Consider the following 20,369-nt stretch of genomic DNA (forward strand, 5'->3'; position numbering starts at 1 on the left):
TGCCACCTTTCTAGCTTCGAACAGTGTTCTGGGGACCTTATTTTTACTCTGAGAACAGCTTGTTTATTCCATTATGGAAGAAATACAAATGTATGCGTTTGTATCATTACCTCATTGATATTGTCAACATTAAAGTTCCTCCCCAAAACTACATAATGCATCTTTAAAAACTTAGCGTGGACTCATGTAGTGGCTCTGCCTCTCCACAGCTCTACGCTCAGTGGAACATGAAGCCGTTACCGCGGCTGTCAGCGTCTTTATACCCCGCCGCTGGGAGGACACGCCCCCCGGGTTCCCACCACTCACAGGGCAGAAAGTGATTAGCTCATCGCGGCTGTCAGTCACGCCTATCTACGGCGGCTTCCTGTGTGAACCGTTGGACTCGGTCTGTCTGCAGAGAGTCTCCGGTATGGGCAGCCGCCTTCTACTCCTCAACTTTTCACCGGAGATTTTACCACAGTTTCTCTCCATTTGACACGGTTTAAACCAGCTGGAGATGGATTTCTGAACGGAATAAGCCAGAAGAGAGCCCGACGCGAGTTAACTCGACCGTTTAGATTCATTTTTTTGTGTTGTTCGAGTTGTTGAAGGAAGAGGGAAAATGCCAGTTGCAACTCTTCTGCCTTTCACCGCGACCCCGAATAGGAAGTCTGCCAGCCCGACCTCGTTCAGGTTGACAGAGAAATTCATTTTGTTGTTAGTGTTCAGCGCTTTTATAACCCTGTGTTTCGGGGCCATTTTCTTCCTACCGGACTCGTCCAAGTTGCTTAGCGGAGTTTTCTTTCGTTCCCCCGCGGTGGAGACCAACACCCGCACCGGTCCGGACAGCAGCGACTCGGGTTCTGCTGGGAACGACGAGAGGGTCCTGGCCAAAATCAGGAAAGACCACGAAAAAGCTCTGATAGAAGCCAAGGATACGTTACAAAAACGGCCCGACGAGATAAAACTAGACATTAAAAATGAGAAAGAGAACGTTGCAAAGGAGATTGGTCAAGGTGGGAAGGATGTCAATAATTTACCTTTCGTTGAGTACCACCGCCCGCCCGGGACGACTGGACATGAACCCCTGGACTCCGAAACCAGGGACAGACGGGCTAAAGTCAAAGAGGTGAGGATCTGTTGAGCTCGAGCACTCACAAACGTCACGCCAAACTCCGCCAAAAATCTGACATTTTATTATTTGCATTGGCTTAGGGGAGCTGGTATTCATTGCAGGACGTGACTCAACGCCTTACACAAATCTTGTATGGCCATTTTATAATTCGGCGCACATATAATACAAAAAAGAGGATTTAAGTGAATGAAATGTGAACTTTTACAAAATGTTCATTCGTTATCTCGAAAGTCTTCTCCGCCGATATACCTCGCTGAGAGGGCAGGCAGTGTGAGCGTACGCCAAGTACACAACTTGTGATTTCACTGAATAAAACCTGACTCTATAGTGGAGCACTTGTAGCCGAAACGCACTAAACACCCAGTAGTGTTTCGCTAACGATCTTATGTCATGTTGTGAGATTTACGCACACCTGCCGGTGAATTCGATCCACCGAGTTGGCAGGTTTTCAAACGGAGTTCTGCGTGACGTTTTTTCTTTCCACGAAATTTACCAGCAGCGTGTTCCTGGGGCAAAGGAAGGAATGCGTGCAGGATCCTCCGCCCCTCTCCGGGCTTGTATACCTGTCTTTCGGGTTTTCCGTGTCAGGACAATACGGGGGTGGTGCAAAACAGGAATCATGCCTGTAGGGCGGGGGATAAAACACACCTTTGAGCCTTTCACATATTGTATATATGACCTAGATTAACAGTGAGATTCACAGTTCGTAATCGCAAATGGGTATTTTAAGATAACCTGCGAATTCATGCTTCGTTTGACAGTCTGATTTATTACTATTTATGTTATTACATGGGGTCAGTGTCAGTGCATCTATATTCTCTTTTATTCCATATCTTATATGCCCCCTGATGTCCTGTCATAGCACACCGGGGAGAGCTAAACGTTAGCCTGCAGCATGGAAAATAACACAACAGGTAGCATGTCTGGTATCATTGTGTTATGTCACTGCACAGTTTATGTGTGTGTGTGTGTGTGTGTGTGTGTGTGTGTGTGTGTGTGTGTGCGCGCGCGCGCGGACACCACTTGAAAAGCCCAGTGGTGGAGTCTCAGAGGTGGTTTCAGGTGGATGCTGATGGGAGGCTGTGTTGTCAGGCTGCTGCTTTATCTGTGATGTCATGATCCCATCTCTCTGATATGAGAATGTCCTTTAAAAGTTTTCACCAAACCTAGGTGGAGGTGGTTGTCATATCTCTGGTGTTATTTTGAAGATAAGTTTTCACTGGTGGAGAGCAGTTGTCACACGTAGATCTGCTCAGTGAGCTGAGTTCCATTTGCTCATTCAGGTGGTGTAACTGGTAGACTCCCACAGAGGAGCATTGAGTGAGCGGGAAGATAAGGGTTTGGAGTCCTGATTGAGCTCATGTGGACAGTGTATTGACATTCAGATAGACTGATATTGGCCTTTCATTGAAAATCATTTGAAAATGACATATATGCAGGTCATTCTGACCCAGAGCTGATATGAATAAGGTGAGGATACAGCCTCGGGGGGAAATCCATGGGAATACAGTCAATACTTTATAAAATGAAATATCATGATGATGTATTTCACTGAAAACCACATTATCGATAATGGGATCATATTTGAGGACAACTTTTTGTCTGATTTAAAGAGATCTTTCGAGAAGAGAGATTACGAAAAGCAAAAAATGAGCAAAGACCAATCAATTAGGATTAGGGATAGTCAGATTATTGAATTGACCGACTATTTTCAGATTATCAGTATCAGTGTTTTTTGTGGCCGATTGCAGATTAATTTAAAAAAATAATACTTTGGCTCTAATGATCACCACTCTGTCTGTAGTCACCACTCTATGGTCTCACTCAATGTACCGCCCACGACAGTAGCTGATTGATTGGTTACACGTCAGTACCAGCCTATCAACACTGAATAATCTGAATCTGCAAAGTAACTTGTAAGTAAAGCTATCAAATAAATTTAGTGGAGTGGAAGTATAAATTGACAGGAATGGAAATACTATGTCAAAATTTTACCTAAGCAGAGTATTTGAGAAAATTGTTATTAAGTTACATTATAAATTTCTATTATCGGCCTCATTATTGGCCAAATTGCTTTCATGGATTTAACAAACGCAGGCTCTATACAGATACAGTGGGTGACAGTATGCACCTTGACAGTTTGCAGTCTGCCAATGAACACAGAGATTAAGGAGAACAAGAACAAGTGCAGCACGTAATACATGTTCCAGAAGGGTTCTGAATATTAAATCACAACATCTTAGCCTTTCGTACCTTCAGATGCTCTGAAACTACAGGTTATGAACTTCTTTTAAAGTACAGAAATGTGAAATTAACAGTTATCTAATCAGTGTTGGCCATGAGGAGTAGGTTGAAAAAAAAAAAAAAAAAATTTCTTGCATCCCTATCAATTAGAGCCCAACCAATACTGGAGTTTTGGGGCCAGTGCTGATACCTACAGTATATATGGCTGTCAATATATAATCAATATATCTGATGATATGTTATCTAAAAAAAAGTGTTAATATTGGCAAATATCTGACAACATATACACAGATACCGATTTATCTGTGATAAGCCAATATCTGCCCATAATATCTTTCCGGCTCGACTAACAATCAGTTTTAATAGTCTAATTCGATTAATCTAATAAGATTCTAATAAACTAATACAATCTTATCAGTTAATAGGAACACCGTTTCAGGACCATGAAAAGATACTTACAATTTCTCACAATATTATGATAACCAAAATGCCCTATACTGCCCAGTCTTAAATCACAGCCTGATATTTTATCAATATATCACCAAGGTGTCTGGTTGTAAGCGCTGCCCTGAAACCTAAAAAGATCATTACATGTATTTGTTATTAAAGACACACTGTTTGAAATCCCATTAGGGGATGTTTCAGATCTTATCTTGACATCACCTGCCACTAAAGGTTTAAGAAACCCTGCCATCACCACTGCTGTCAACCACACGAGCGAGGCCTTCATGTCAACTAGGGGCCATACTGTTTACAGATTACAGTTTGCAGATAGTGTGCATCCTCCTGTCAACTGCTTGTCATCACAGAAGCCATACCGCAGATGTCTAATGTGTTTGTCATCATATCGATGGCAGTAAACGCACAATCCATGCAACGAGGACTCCAGCTGAGAGTTTGTACTGAGTAGTAGTCCTTAATAGACCTACATCAGAGTCCTTACTGTGCTAAATAACAGCAATTAATGTGAAAAGGATGGAGTTATTTCAGTTTTTAATTTGAAATTCTAACAGTTTACTTTAGTGCTGTATTGCTTTAATTTATAGCACATGTTGTGAATCTGAAGCGCTGGACTGAGCCCCTTAATCCCTAATTTCCTCCCTCCCAGCTCTCTGTTTATGTTTAGAAATTCATGTGAACTGCGTGACTTTCAAATCAGCAACAGTGAACTGGAGGCAAAGTCAACATACTTTATAGTAATAGGTCCCGTTGAAGATTTTTTGTTTTGTTAAAGCAACTATCTGTGTATGTAAAGTGCACAGATTGTCTTGCTCTGGGCTATTTTTTCAAATGGCCAAATATTGTGTTTATTTCCAACTGGTGCTGAGGGCATCAGACAGAATTTTTACTCAAGTCGCACAGATGCTGCTTTTTGAAAATTTTAGTAGCTCCAGCAGCATTACTTATTACATATATTTAGATTTCCTTCTGTTTCTTTCCTTTTTCTAAACATTTTTGCCTTTATTAACTGTTGATCTGTAGTTGACTTAAGTAGGAAACTCATATGCAGATCCACCAGGGATTTAAACAGTAAAATGAACACCATTTTCTTAAGATCACCTGTTGATTGCTTCAGAATTTGGCAACCTAAGTCTCACAGGAGGATTTGAGTTGTAATTTTTGTTAAAGCATCATCAGTTACATTTTTTAACGAGGGTACAAGTTCACTGAGAGGTTAGTCAACACGGCATCCCATGCAGATCAGATGCATCACTACAGGACTTTGTTTCTTGTTATACGTATACGTGTATCCAGCAGGCTCTGAAAAATTGTTGATCATTTATTCATATATTTATTGCTTTATACAAAACCATGCAAATCACAATCATAAAATATTTGGTGCCAATAGTAAACACCTCAATGTAAGGCAGCAAACTAATGATTATTTTTGTTCGAAGATTATGTCCTCAGATTTCTTACATTGTCCACAACCCAAATATATTCAGTTTACTGCAGGGCTCTATTCTAACTTTTCACACTGGTTGCACTGGTGTGCCTAAATATGTGTGACCAAAATAATTGCACATTGGACTTTTATTTCCTTAAAAAATTAATCAAACAAATTAATCGGTCATCAAAAAAGTAAAAAAATGTATTAATTGGAAACTAATAATGAATCATTGCAGCTCTACATAAATGGCTACTCTGACGTCTGAATGTGAATGTGTCCTGTGTGACAGCTGCTTAGATTGTGAGGCTACAGTTTGTCACAGAGAAGAAAAACATCTGCCCATCTGTAACTAGATACGTCTTAATCTCTGTTTGCTCAACGTAAACTCACAGTGGTACAGAAATGGTCGATGACAGAGCAATATTTTCTGACAGTAAAACAAAGGCAAACTCTGCCAAAACCTTCAACCTAATGATGCAACTAATGAAAACATTGTAGTGTGTGTGTAGTGTTGAACTACAATAAAAACCTACAACTGAGCATGGTACAGGATGTGTCAGACATAATCTACTTATGGTGGGGTCAGATACAGTATCTTTCCATTTTTAACTGTAAAAGAGAAACGGTATTGTAACCATCAAGGATACAAAATGTGGCACAGTCATGACAGCTCAACTTAATCGTCAGATAAAAATCTTTCAGAGAAAACCACATTGTCCCAGCAGTGAACCAAATTTAATATGAGATGTTTGAATAAACGTTAGTGCAGATATTATTCTCCCTGTAACATTCAAGATAGGTCTATTTCTGCGATAAAAGGCCATTGGAATAAATCAACAAGGATACGTAGACTGTTTTTTGACAAACCTTTACAGCTTATAAGTAATTCAGATAAACACTGACCAACAGTGTTGGTTCTGCCTTGTATGATTAAACAGCAGTTATGAGAAATGTCAGCTGAGGTGAGTCTTCATTTGCTTATTTCCCTGGTGGTTTAGCTTTGCATTTTTGGTTCTCGGTGAGCAGACATGATACAATACAAAAAACCTGAAGCTACGTCCTGCTTTGAAAGGACCTAATTGGACATGCAGGTGTTGTACATTTTAGGCATTCAGCTGATGTGTGTCTCCAGAGAAGACTAAGCATGCTGTCCTAGATTACATGCCACCATCAGAAAGGAATGTCAAAGTCAAGATATCAGACAAAACAATATTCTTATTGTTATCAGAGTTTCATTTTTTTGTAGTAGTGTATTATATCTCGGTATTACAAAAATTACAGGGATACTCCTCTCAAACATGATTCTCTTTTCGCGCTACTGGCGATGTAAGGGAACATATTTTAAGAAAGGAAAAAAATGTTTAAAAAGTAAGTAAAGTTTGTGGCTTTGAAAGGGAATAAAAATTAGTTACAGGCCTAAATGGATATTATATTATGTTATAATTAGGATATCTGCCTGCCAGATATTTTATGTTCATTAGAAAACCTGGTTATTCAACTGGCTTCAAATGACACTTAATGTTTATACAATTTCTCTTGACTGTCCCTCACTACTAAGTACTAGAGGTGTGAATCTTCACTGGCCTCATGATTCAACAAAAAGATTCTTGATGCAGCTCGATGCATCTCAGTGTATGGCATCCTCAATGATCTATACTACTGCACGTGGCTACTTTTTCATCATTTTAATTCCCCTTTTATTCAGAAAGTCCTTCCCATAATCAGACTATCAGCATCATAAAATGCACCAGTAAGAATAGCAGCAGCATTAAGAGATACATTGCTGGTATATTTATTTCTTAGTGATGGTTTGATTGGTTGATTTCCATCTAAGGGTGTTATATTGACACAATAACTGGCAACCACCATTGGCAACTAAAGGTTTTTAAGCTTCCCTTCAGACCTATTGTCTCTTTTTTTCTTTTCTTTTTTTACAAAAATGTATTTCCCCCTGAACTCCGGTGGCCTGGTGTTATTTAGTCTAGCTTCTTAAATTATTTGAGGGTGAAGTTCTTCTTATTCAACCTCACCACCATCTGATCCAGTTACCCAGTGATCTGCCCTGTGGAGTTGTGGTCTCAGTGGGTGAGTGTTGTGAACAGGCTGCAGGAGCCCCTCTGTTAAGGCTAAACAACTTGTTGTGAGTGAACGCCACAATCTGAAAATCGGCTAAACCTGTTTGTCTGCTTGAACTCAAAGGGTCTCTGGAGAGCCCAATCCTGTCTGCAGTCTGAGCTTCCACTCACTGTCAGAGGGCCTGTTTTCACCTGGCATTAACATGCGTCTCGTGTGATCTGATAACATGTGGACAGCTTTAAGGCCTCATTCAGACAGAATCAGGGATTGAGACTAAAACGGCAGTTCTCCCATTCATTTGAGTGAGGGTAGTGTGTTTAGGCTGCAGCGGTGCGGACCACAAGGGGAGCTAAGCAAAATCCAGCCGTCTGCGACAAAAATGTTGAAACAGAATCCACTTTGGAGAAACTCAACCTGACGCCATCTTGCAGTTGCCAGACATGTAAGCTGGTGATCAGACTTGTAGCATGAGTGACCAAAAATGCAATGGAGTATAACATGTAACTTGACTGACCAGGAGTGAATGATGCTAAAGCTGCACAAAACAACACTGCAGATCTTCAATGCTATTATGGGAAGTGTAAAAATATTTTTGGTCCATATGAAACAGTGGTGGGACAAATTAGACTGTGGTGGGCCGCCACAGTCCAGGTAATTAATGGGAAACACTGCTTTGACTTATTTGCTCCCAGTCAAACCAACATAGCGATATATTGATTATAAATTTTGTTAGCAGTTGTTCTGAATGGGTTAACCTGTTATCTTTGACTCCTCTAAACCAAGGTAAACTGTTTACCAAAGTCAGGCAGTGTCCACTGAGCAGACGCCTCTTTTACAGACTTAAACTGTATACACTCTATTTAAATGTCATTTTACCACCTCCATAAGAGAGACGGAGAGTAAAAGGAAATGTACTTAACATACATGAGTGGTGAATGAGAGCACGTGGATCCAACCGAAACCGAAACTCGACTTCCTTTGGTGGTGATTTTGGCGTGTAATTCTGTGTAATTCTGTGGTCAGGCACTGCACTTGGTGGAATTACCGTTCATGACCAGAGTCTCTTTAAACTGAGATGAGCAGAGATTAGCCTGTGGCAGTGTATGAATAGGTGAACCAGCTCAAATGCGTGTTTGGTGGAGCTGCGTCACACTTCCTGTTTGAAAGAGAAATCGGTTTCTGTTGGTGTTCAGCCTAACTGGTGTGAAAACCCCAACTGTTGATCTCTTGAGAAAAATTGTTCTGGAAAGTTGTGAAATTTCATATGACAATCACACAGGAGACCCTTTACAGCTGACACTGAGATGTGTCTCCTGCATATTCATTGAAGCATATCTCTTTGCTTGCTAAACAGATTTCCATACTCATTACCTGCTGAAATTTTCACATACTTTATTTTAAAATTATACAATCCTTATTGCCATTTCTCTGTCGACCAGTCTTATCACAATCTCTTTCTAAAGGATGTTCAATTATTGTACTACTATAAAAACTTGAAACTACTGACCTATAATTATAAATTGATAATGTATTGGCCCGATGCCAGCGACGAACATATTAAATACAGTCTTTGTTAATGTCATTTTGAATTTTGGATGTTTTCAGTCGTTTTATTCATTCAGTCACAGCAGGCTGCTGAACTCAGGTTTTAATCCAACCAAAATTCCTGACCCTGTGTTACCTTAAACTGGCAATAGACAACTTTTCTGCTAAACTTATCATTCTGAAGTAAATACTAATTGCATAGTGTAATGGCTGTAGAAAAATGACACCATCCTTGTATAGATGGGTTCCTAATAAGCCTCGCTTTCACTATGCTGTTTGGTCTTCCACTGGGCTTGATTTTTCCCGCAAAAATGAAGGTCGGATTACGGCACAAAGGAAGCAAGGAAGGTGAAAAGGGAGGGTGATAGAAACCGGGGTAAAGCAAGAGTGAACAGATGGGCATTTACTCGATGGAGAGCACTCCAGTGTTGTCTCCACATCTGTTCCCCTGTTCATGTTTCCCCTTAGGCCAAAGATATACCTGCTTTTGTGAACTTGTTTGCATGATGGCTACATTGCGTATCCTGCATCTGTTTGGAGCCTGGGTTGTGCATTGTCCTCAGAAATTAACCCTACGCGTCCACAAGATGTAATACCCACATGAACTGTAGGGTCAATGTGGTGGCAGTAAGGGGATGTGTCAGGGTCAGGGGTCAGCAAGCATGTCAGCAGCAGCAGCAGCAGGGACGACATGCTAACGTGTGCCATCTAGTGGTATCCTCCAATAACATGCATAGTATACAGGCAAGTATGGGAACAACTACATTCATAACACAACTGGTTGTCTACGTGAACACGTGGTTCAAAAGCAAGGATATCTCAGTCCAGACCGGGCTTCTTATTAATACAATCAGGTGTTTTACTCTGCCTCTAAATAGCACCGTGATTGGTATTCCTTGGTCAAAATGGGATTCTTAAGGGTTATTTTTTGTTTTGGATGGTAGCCATATTTCTGTCTTTGCAACAGCAGCGCCAACAGTAACACCACTGGGAAAAGCTAGAATGGGAGAAAGTTGAAAAATTTGGCAACATTTCTTTTCTGCTTTAAATAAAAAATGATCATCCCAATGATTCCCACAGTCAAATTCACAAAGTTAAAATTCGGTTCCTAAGACGGCACTAAAACATTTGGAGAATATAAATCTGTCTGTTACACAGTATTCTGGGGACACCCTGGATCTCCACTGAAGCTCTATTTTTGTGGCAGCGTTTTTAATATAACGACAGACTTGTTGCTAATTAATAAACACAGACTCACCTTTTCTGCTCCGAGTAACGGCTGCTGTCCTGTCTGACTCATCACCCTGCCTTTGTGTGTATGTGCATGTGTGTATTAGTGTGCGTCTGTGATGTGATGAGATGGAACTTGTTGCAGTTTAAGTATGCAGATGAGATGCAAATGGGCATTTGACTGGCCATAAGGACAGAGTGTTTGCAGTATTTACTCCTTTCAACTCACTATCTTAAAGGACAATCGCCCAACACCCTGTCAGCCCGCCATCTTCGTCAACACCTCTTCTTTGAAATGCTCATGCACACTGACTGAATTTATACACATACACACACATGCATGTCTTGCTGTTCAGAGAGCTGTGGATTAGAGGCTGGTGGCTTGTAAAGGTTTCTCCTCACTGTCCAAAGCCGACTATCTTTCCTCTCCTCCATCTCTACATGCGTGTCATTTCTTCCCCTTTGTTTTCCTCTCTCCTCCTTCTTGTCCACTTCATTCCATCTTTGTTGATGCTCCTCTCCCTGCCTCTCCTCGTTCCCTTTCTGCTCTACTGTCTTCAGGATACAGTTCAGTTGTTTTTGCCCACTCCCAACACGATTGTCTCTCAACTGTGCGTGCATGTGTGGGTGTGTCTTTGCAAGCGTGCATGTGTTGCACCAAAAAAAGAAGCCGATTTGCTGCTTCACCAACCTTTAGAGCCTGAAATAAAATTCTCTGTTTCTGTCTCTTGCTGTCTCTTTCCCAGGCTAACTTGGCAGCCTATTTCTGTATCGACCATTTGAACTAATTGCCTTGGGTTCTGTGGTCCTACTTCTTTTAGAGTGGATACCAGATGTGTCTGTGTCTGCGTATGTGTGTGTGTGTGTGTCAGACGGTTTCTGCTGGCCTCTCCAGGTGCTTTCTTTAATTGTCTAATGGCAATAATAGCTGTAGCTCTGTGTGTATGTACATTAATATTCTAATGCATTCAGAGAATTCCTTTCAGTCGTCTGGCAATCGAAGCCCAGTTCATTTCCAATGCTAATTTTAGTAAAGATGTAGACAAGTCATCAATAGCTGCGTTTACGTGGAAGCATTTGAATGAGAGCCCATAATGTGAACACTTTGATCAAAACAAACTGGGCCATTTGGAAAGGACTTGAACTCTTTAAATCTTTTTAATAATTTGATCAAAGGAGGAAAATTTATCATGTAAACGGTTCTCTGATTGCTTCCTATTTTTAGAATATCCATACTCTGCATGCTCGCCCGTTTGCGTTAGATCAAAAAGTGTCACATCTGTTCTGCTCGTATCATCAGGTTTAACCCCTCTGCAGAGAAGGAGAGTGACATTTGGTGTACCTCTTCTGTTCTCAATCAACATAAATCAAAAAGGACAGATGTACTACTGCATTGTTCTCTATGAACTGAAACTTGAAACCACCGCAATCGTGACGTAAAAGCTGCTTTGTTTCTCCTCTATGGAAACGTGTGCTTCATCACCATTGATCTTGGTGCTGGCAGGATTTTAGTTAATTTTCTAGTTCAAATGATAGGAGCATTAAACTTGGCTCTGTAGAGAGCTGGAATGATTAGTTAATAAGTAGCTGATGATGAATTGTCTAGGTAATTTTTCAAGAAACCGTGATGCCTAACTTTATTAAAACTGCATACACACATACTTTTCTTTGTTTTTTCTTTTTTGGTTAAATGCCAGTTATATTTGATATTGCATTTCAGTGGTGGAAGACCCTGAAAACCGACCCCTTTCTGTATATTCAATTAACAATTGTACAAACATGCTAATTTAAGTTGTCTTATGGGAAATGAAGCACATTTTTCTTTGCTGCGTTGTTAAGAGCCTGACTGATTGGCGTGTATGTTGTCCAGTATGCACTGATAGGAAAACGTTTTCTTTTTTTCAGAACATAATGCAGAAAAAGATGCTAGTGGTGTCATTTTGTCAGTACAGTTTAAAATATCCTGCCTCCAGTACTACATTGTCATCTTTGTCACAAGTGTCACAAAATCGACTGGTACATTGATATCAGAATTTTTTTTACCCCCTTATATTGGTATCGCCCCCAAAAATCGAGTATCAGTCACCTTCTAGTGCTGTTCCATCTGTGATTAAGCTGTTGTAAAATTAATCAATCGATTGAAATCTTCTGTCATTTGATTTTTATCAATATTCTCAATAATATCTTGATCAGGAGAAAGATTTCATATGATAATACCATTATTTAATTCATTCATGATGGATGACACTGAAGAAAACTTTCACATTTGGTTGAAGCGGTGAATGTAAATGGTCCAAGTTATGAATTGTAGATTACCCAGAGATTGTAGGCTACTGTAATAGATCAGGATGTCCTCCATCTTCCCTTAAAAGACAAATCATTCTGTACCTTAAGCTCAAGGCCAGTGCTGGCTTGGAGTATAAAATCCAAGTAATGAATATTGTGATAGTGTAATAAAGTCACTGTAAATATATAGTCCTAGTGGATAGCCTATGAGGCTATAGATATTTAAAATCCATATATTAATATGGATTGTTACAGCGCGGCTCTTAGAAAGTCAGTGTGGATAGATGGGCCTGGTGGTTGTGTTTGGGGCAGTTATAGCAGGCAGTACTGGGGGAGGACGAGGATGAATGTGCTCATTCCACGTCTTGCGTTTGTTGCCTCCTGGCTCCGAGGTCTCTCTACGAGGGAATATAGACTCCAGAGTGACTGATAGGGTCGATTTACATATATACACATACTGTCAGTACACGTCTTTTTTGTATTTGTGTCTATGTGGGAGTCTTTTAGCCTTTGTGTAGTCCATCCGTAGCTAGGGGCAAGCCCCAGCATCCCACACACCACAGGCCAGGATGGGGAGATGGTGATATATTAAACGTTATTGCCTATAAGCTGCATCCATCTCAGAGGTACATCTAGCGCTGTTACTGTATCTACTCTCTCAGCTCCGTTCCTGCTCATGCATAGTCATTGAGCATTCATTTGGAAAAGCTTGGAGCAAAATAAATTGGATGGATCGTTATTACTATTACCTAGTATTTGTGCTATAGGTCAAGGAGCAAACCTTGAAGCGAGGGTGGAAAACTGTTCAAGCAAATGCCAACTCACACACGCATACCGCCTTCAGTGTTACAGCCATGATTGTCATGGACATTGAAGTAATGCAAAGTTAGATATGTACTTCACACCCCCAGCCTTGAGATGGTACAGTACTTTCTGTCTACCAGGCTCTTCAATGAGTACCAACTTTGCTACAACATTTAAACCTTCAGTTGTCAACTGTTAGATTAACTGTCAACTATTTTGTTGATCAATTAATGGGTTTGAGTATTTTTTAAATAGAAAGATTTTTTTTTTTTAAATAGAAAGATATCGTGATAATATTGTTATCGTGATTTATTTTGGCCACTATAATCAAGTAGTGAAAATGCTGCCCTATACCTGGGATTTTGCCTGTTGCACTGCCAATTTTGGGACACTGAACTGTGTATTGTTTCCTCTAGGGCTGCCCACTTAAAAAAAGTCTCAATATGGTCAAGTGTAATATCCAAATCACGGAAGCTGCAATGTTTTGATCATCATGATATTTTTTGCAGTGAAATTGTGCGACACAATGATCATTCAGACTAATTGTGAATCATATAGCAAAGGTAATATCTGTCAAAATGATTGCAGTATGATTATTTTGCCATCTCGTGCAGCCCTAGTTTCATCTTCAATGACAACACTAAGGCTTCATTAGTGTGCATTTTTGCCTCAAGCTTAATTTGTGTGTGTTGTGACGCATGAAGGCACTGGGTGATGCAGTTTTATAAACTCAAGACTTAACGTTTAGAAGTGCTCAAAATGTGCCAATAAAGTTAAACGACTGTCATTTGTTGCATGTGTTATGAAGCTATGATGTTTGGACTTCTAGTGTGACTGTGGAGGCTGGAAACGTGCCTTCAATCATCTGAAGGAAGTTTAATAGGAAGTCGGCTAATGTCGTGGTGCCTTTAACTTACACTAGACTGAGAGAAATTAGTGCCTGGAAAAGCTGGCTAAATGAAATGTCAATAACAAGTCATCAATAACCCTTCAGGCTCCCTCCACACATCATTTGAACCACCTCCGTTTGACGCTTCAGTCCACTTACTTCACTCTCCACTTACAGCTGGTATTTCAGCTTCCAGAGAGCTTGTAGCTCAACCAACAACAACAGCCAAACATAAACTAGTGGATATGCACTTTCACTATAAAAAGAATAAGCCCAAAAAGAGACATATTGTGCTGCTAGTCCAACAAAACAAAATCTGAAATGGATTTTTTGGTTGGTCAGAGTTTTGTCTTGTGGTGTTTCATTTCATGTTTTTTCCCACTCGGACCTTCTGTATGTACAGGCTGACATTTTCAGCTAAAGGTGAGCTTTGGAGCTTGCTTTTCTTTACTGAATACTATCAATACACCACAGGCTTTGGCCTCCAGTTGAAAATGGACTTGGTTTTCTGGTGCGAGTGTGTGTGTGTTCTCCTCCTTCTTCCTGCTGTGGGCAGCTGCCTATTGACAAATTCCAGTAGCTCTACAAATGTGACCATGTTTTATTTGGTGCACCGGGGAGTTCTGACTGCAGTCTCATTTGTTGGCTGTTAGTTTCTCTTCCCTTTTCTCTCACACTTGCTTTCCTTCACTTCTCTTTTCATACAAAAAAAGTCAAAGATATATGGTAGATTTGTCTCGCGGTACTCCATCAACTCCATTAATTAAAATCATCCCTTAACTTAACGTACCCACTGATGACTTTTAGAGTGTATTTTTGCTTTCAGGCTCTCTTCCTACATAGTGGCAAGAGACTTAATTTACCTCAACATAATAAAGAACTTACATTTCAGACAAAGCATGATTAAAGAGCAGTCTTATGAGGTTGTCAGAAATATCAGTACTCTGATACATTTTTGATGCCTCATGTTTAAAATGATGCAATATCCACAGCTTGGTAGTATTGACCGGTAAGTCCCACCACCCTTTTGTTACTGTTGTGAGGTCGAACAAGCTTGACAATAAGAAACATGGTGATACTGGTCCTGTTTAGCTGGGTGCCACAGTGTTTATTAGATTTTCTGGGAGTTGGACAACATACTATTCGAGAAGCAGATATCAAGGACAACAGAACGCGATGGAAGGATATAAAACGTATATATTCACAATGTTAAGTTTTATGAACAGGGCAAAGCAATGGCAAAGCAATGGCATCATGGCATCTTAGAAAATACATCAGCAGCACACTTATCTGTACTTTTCCAAATCTTTTTAAAGAAGGAAAAAAAATCAGAAATCAGAAGGAAGCAAATCTGGCTGACGTTGGTGATCTGAGATTTGGCCAACTCCTCCCGATGTACCCTCAGCTATTCATTATATGATGACGTTTTGCTAACATTAGCTAACCTCAGAATATAATGTGACTTTTCATCGTAATGTTACCTTTGTACAAATGTAGGTGTCTTCGATGATGGTGTTGATGTTCATCTGATGGTGAGGTCTACTGTACAGCCTAATCCATTCTTAACAGTGGACAAAATTTGTCTTAGGTTTTGGGAAACAGAATAAACACAACACCTTCCACACTGTCAGGCTATCAAGGTAGTAGTGGGAGTCCCCCAGCAACATCTTTTAAGCATCTTCTTGACTTGTTTTTCTTTTCAGCTAGGATGGACTTAGCATAAAGCACACAAACAGTAAAGTTTACATAGGTTCATCTGGGTACCAAGCTGGCTCAACTGTTATTGGAACACAGTTAAAATGTCATAGAAATTAACATTATTAGCAGCGCTCTGTCCAGTATAAACAAAAAGGAAAAAGAAAACTATTTCATTAAGGGGGGCTCAGACCTTTATACGTTTTTTTATATTGTATCAAAATGTAATATTGTGGTGTCGTGACAACCTTCAAATCTGTATCTCTACTTTGTAAATGTGTTCACATTTATTGAGAAGCCTCCCTCCGTTCCCTGTGTCAATTTGCTGCTTCTGCTGCTGCTGTTCGCTGTTAATGAAAACATTTTCTCCATCTGTTGCACATTAAACCACTTCCAGCAGTTCAGGGGGTGTAATGCCTTTCCTTAACTACAAGGTTTGTATTGTGAAACATCTGCAGGAAGTGTGTGTGTCATAGACAGCAAGATAACACTGAGAAAAGTACAAATGAAGTAAATAAATTAGTGACAGCAGTATTTTTATATTAAGGAGAAACACAGAGCAGTGTGGTGGAAACTACGACTGTGGTGGAATGTGTGTTATATTGTAGGAATGTAGAATGTATTGAATTTAACATTATTAAAGCACGGATAATTAGTTCCCCTTTTTCAACCCAGCCATTATCTGACCATGCCATGCTCGTCCCAGAACGGGTGCAGGCGAGGCATGTGCATAGCTTTTTGGATCATTAGCAGTCTACAGTAGGATTGCAGGATTATTAGCATTCCTTTTGCTACAGACAGTGATGTATGCCGAGCAGAGCGGCCCCTCAGCCTCATGGGACTGTGGGTGAACACACACATGTAAAATCTATGGCCCGGTGTTGCCATTAACAACCGTGCCTTCCCTTGTGCGCTTGTCGTACTAGTTGGATTAGCGAGGACAGGAGGTGCAATTTATCTTGTCTTGCTCAGAGCTAACACCCTGCTAGCTCATTAGCATTCAGATGTTATTGATTACGTTTAGAATTGGTGTTTAGATTTTCGGAGTTGTTAAAGGGCAAAGAGGTGTTAAAATGGCATGACGCATCAATATCTCAGTTAAGACGCTTGATATCAGCACAATGTGTTGTTAAAGAGTAAATCAATATACTTCTTTAAGTCTAATGAATTAAGTCAATAGTCTGATGACCTTTTCTTTTATTATTCCTGTGTTAGTTGTGTGCAAGGACCTAAATGAGTAGATTTTAATGACCACAGGAATGCAATGGGTGATTTTTCCCTGAGACCTTTTCTGAACAGTTTACAAGTCATGTTTCTCAAAATTTGGTGACTTTAATTTTATTTTTTTGATGAACTCAAGGATTAGGTGTTCCCTCATGAGGTGATATACCCTTACTTGTCCTTCTTTAGTTAAATAAATCATTTGAAACCCAGAAGCCAGTTTTTACTGACTCGTAACAAGAAAAGTTGGTGTTTTACGTGATTTAAGTGATGAAATGTGTCTAACATGCTGTCTAACAAGTACTGAGGATAACCAGTGGTTCATCAAACGAATCACTTTGTTAAAGGTAAAGGGAGGACAAACAGTGTTTGTGTTTGAGCTGTGTTGTTGGATGCTTCACAGGGCCATGGAAATAATTATGATGTACACAGGAAGGGGAGGAGGAGCAGGATGAGGAGGAGGGATGGACAGTTTGGGATGTATTAGCACTCGCCAAGGTAGAGACAGTTCAGTAGAGTTAGTTTAGTCTCCATTAGAGGACTATGCACTGATGGTGAACATACTCTACATAGTTCAAGTTCACTAACTTTTTAACTAACAAATAATCAATATTGTGATATGTTTTCTTGTGGTACTGAAGCATACTGTGGATGTGTATTCCTATACTGCCGACTGATCGATCAGTTTAAATAGCCTGAAAATGCAGACAGCGGTGAACTTTCATAATGTGCTGCAAAACACAGAATTTACAGCTTACTAGTAACCCCATGTGATGTTTGAGTCAGTCCTCACTTTTATCTACATTTATGAAGTTCAATTCAGACTTGTGAATGTTAAAATGAATATTAAACACAAAAAACTTAGATCTTTTTGGGCAGCCAAATACATTTTAAATGAACACTGTTAGCAGCTTTATTTCTGTGAAGGCTATGGAGTCCCTAAATGGACGTTTCTCTCTGTACTGACAACCCCAGCATATGAGCCAAAATTCAGACCATTATGCACACATCTGTCATTTGACATGAGCTCATTGTGTTAGCTTATCATATTTCCTATAAAGGGTTATGTTACCACACGCTCAGGTTTCCTCTTCATTCAGCAGGTTGTTTTGAAGCTGACCCACCTGTTTGCACTTAAAAGGCATGTCTGTGATGTTCAAAAAGATAAGACACCCCTCACAAAGTCCAGGGACAGAAAATTCGCCATTTCACATCCTGTCAACAAGATGCCAATTTATTCTTGGCAAATATGAGCTTTAAGGTGTTGGCACAGTCTGGCTGGCTGCTTTCAAATGCTTGAGCTGGTTTGGATTTGAAACCCTTTAGGCTGTGCGCCTCCAGAGGGGATGAAGTATTTTGTGACCCAGCCTTGTAGGCCGGTGATGGAGATAGATGAAAATGCTCTTGGATATTCACTATTAACGAATCCCAAGCAATCCAGAGGTTAAGGCCGACTGATTCTCTCTCCCTAATCCAATTCAGTCTAATACCCAGAATCATAGGCTGTCAATCACATACTCCATTTATTTTTCAATCTCCCTTTCCTTCGTTCTCTCCCCTTTTTTCCATGTGAGGGCTAGCATTTTAACACCGCAGGCTCCCTCATCCTGCATATCGTATCAGCTAAGGACCTGATAATCTCCTGATTTAAGGACCGTAAAAAAATGATTGTCTGCCTCATGGAGCTCGCATCACATCCACCAGCATCATTCATGCAACAAAACACAAATTCTTTACAGTGTATTCCATTGGTTTGTGGAAAACTTAGGTGCACATATTTGGCAGGGAGGGTTGGGGTCCTCCATGAAAATAAAATGAGTCCATGCAGGACCAACTACAATCATTAAATCTTGAAAAAGTCATTTAGTTTTGATACCGTCCACATTGATTTTCTATTAATTTGTCTTAGGTGGGGCCCCAAATGGCTTGAGTGCTGCATCTTAGCCCTATAATGGGAGGGAAAAACTTGTTAAACGGATTATTCTAAACTTTATTTAAAGCTCCTGTTAGTAATAGAGGTGTGAAAATTTCTCAATTATAAGATGCATCGCGATGCGGACGTGATAGATTCTGCATTGATGTAGAGACGGAGCATAATCGAGAGTCTGCAGCTTATGTTGATAAGTGATTGTCCAGCCGCAGCTGTTACCACAGGGGGAAAAAAATCAAGAGCGAAGAAATATCTGATTTTTATTTAAAAGTTCTATGTGTCAGCTCACTGAGAGAAGAGGGAGTAAGAAAGCTGGGCCGGAGGTATCGATAAAACAGAAAATGAGTATTGAAACTGTTCCAAATGTTCAGAATCAATATGCATTAATGTAATCATTTTGTATACACTATTTGACACAAAATAAGGGTCTTTATTTTTTCTTGTAGGTTGACAGCCAACAGGACAGTCTCAGCTTGAGGCAAGGTTTACATACTTGAAAGGCATTTCCTTCGGCTGCATTTACAGTCTTTTTGCAATTAAGAGTCTGATTTACTGGCTTTGAAGGTAATTACACAATCAGCAAATGGGACTGCCCTCTGGGCACGCTCTGCAAGTGATAGAGAGCTGAAAAGTTGCAGTGTAGCGGTGGATTTTGTGTGAGATCAGCAAGAGCAGTGATGCTGAAATAGAAATAGCTTTATCGAGGTGACGACAGTCCAAAACATTTACTGAGGACACAATTCAAGTCCAGCTGAGAAAGAAACACGAGATTGCTCATGAAAATGTAGCGACGTCAATATAAATGTCCTACAAAGGGTGTGCATAGTGCCAGAGTGCATTAGCATCTCTGTGAATGTCAAGTTTAATGACCACACGGCCATAACTCCCGGTTGGCTCTTTGTTTTGGCATTATAAAATGGTCATTTGGTATTACCGCTGTGTTTGTCTTTCTAAGACAATTTTTGTTGCTCTAGAACTGATTTAGTGCAGCTCCTCGCTACATTTTTGTGTTACTGCTGTCACTATTAATTCACTATCCAAAAAGTTTACCCACCGCCACACTCTCTCTCAAACTTCATACAGCTAAAAACATGCAATTTGTGTGAATTTCAGTAAATCAACTGCAGATCATAACAATGATTTCTGTGGTCCCACTTCTCTTATATGCATAAAGAAAAAAATTATTTGTTCTCCAATGTGAAGGTTGACTGCTGAGTCTACCTCCAACACGTCTCCATCATGCCCTCTGTGTTTTTCCCCTCTGTGGTTTGAACTCCAGCTTGTTGTGGTTAGTTTTCCTCTTTTCTCCCTGACACGTGCGTAGGCTGTGTGCTGTGGCGTGCCCAGTTCAATTTACTGCCGAGAGAGGCGAGCCAAGTACACAAGCTAAATAATTCAGCCTGCATCCCGCAGCCACTCTAACACATGGACGGAAGAAGATGAG

The 20,369-nt window shown here is 40.2% G+C and overlaps 1 protein-coding gene across 1 annotated transcript in view; it reads left to right on the forward strand.

Moving 5' to 3' along the window:
- The first annotated feature begins 381 nt into the window (after window positions 1-381).
- man1a1 (mannosidase, alpha, class 1A, member 1) overlaps window positions 382-20,369 on the forward strand; it is a 162,292-nt gene continuing 142,304 nt past the window's right edge. Inside the window, exon 1 of the mRNA XM_084377979.1 lies at window positions 382-1,108. Coding sequence (XP_084234105.1) covers window positions 602-1,108 — 507 coding nt within the window. The 5' untranslated portion in view covers window positions 382-601. The remainder of the gene's footprint in view (window positions 1,109-20,369) is intronic.

This window comes from Pagrus pagrus (genome assembly GCF_965226575.1).
Source record: "Pagrus pagrus genome assembly, chromosome: 16".
Lineage (NCBI taxonomy): Eukaryota > Metazoa > Chordata > Actinopteri > Spariformes > Sparidae > Pagrus > Pagrus pagrus.